The 676-nt window shown below is 50.1% G+C and overlaps 1 protein-coding gene across 1 annotated transcript; it reads left to right on the plus strand.

Moving 5' to 3' along the window:
* Nucleotides 1–322: 322 nt before the first annotated feature.
* Pmar_PMAR008516 (hypothetical protein) lies at nucleotides 323–538 on the plus strand (the record flags this gene model as incomplete). Its single annotated transcript, XM_002765936.1, has 1 exon — nucleotides 323–538. A coding segment is annotated over one exon (216 nt), but the record flags the coding sequence as incomplete, so codon positions are not given.
* Nucleotides 539–676: the final 138 nt, after the last annotated feature.

Raw genomic sequence — 676 nt, forward strand, 5'->3', positions numbered from 1 at the left:
GTTCTATGAGCCTTGCTTCTGTCGTTCGAAAATTCGGCGACCTCCGTTATCGACTCAATGCTCATCACATTGCCGGGACCCTGAACAACATAGCTGACGATATCTCTAGGTTAACTCGTGCTTCGTTGGTGTCCACCGGTCAAATGCCGAGGTCGTGGCCGGAAGTACCACGTCAAGTCCTCCAAAAAGTTGTGACGTTCACTCCCCCTTAAGATACTGCTCGGTTTCTCGTTTGCGAATCCGACTGAGTTCCTGTCAATTTGGGTGGGCCAACTTGAGGTACCCCAGATTTGTCCGTCATCGTTGGACCTCAACATCTTACATGTCAGAAAACTCTGCCTTCACTAAGTGGAACGAGATGCAGCCTGCACACGGTTCAGCTGAGGCTACTACTCAGAATCTGGAGCTACTAGGGCTCTCGATAAGTGAGGACACAAGAAGAGGCTACGAGAGGGCAAGGAGAGAGTTCTATGAGATGGGGTTGTCCTTCCCTCTCAACGCCGGGAAAGTTATCCGATACATCAGATGCCTGTTGGATGTAACTGAGCTGAACTCGACCTCAGCACAGAAGCGAATTACAGCTCTGAGAACTTTGCAGAAACTGGAAAGCTTTAGCACCATGGATGTCGCGGATGAGCGCTGATTAAGCAGCTATGCAAGCCGTTTCACGCATAAG

This window comes from Perkinsus marinus (genome assembly GCF_000006405.1).
Source record: "Perkinsus marinus ATCC 50983 genomic scaffold scf_1104296974092, whole genome shotgun sequence".
NCBI classification, from domain to species: domain Eukaryota; phylum Perkinsozoa; order Perkinsida; family Perkinsidae; genus Perkinsus; species Perkinsus marinus.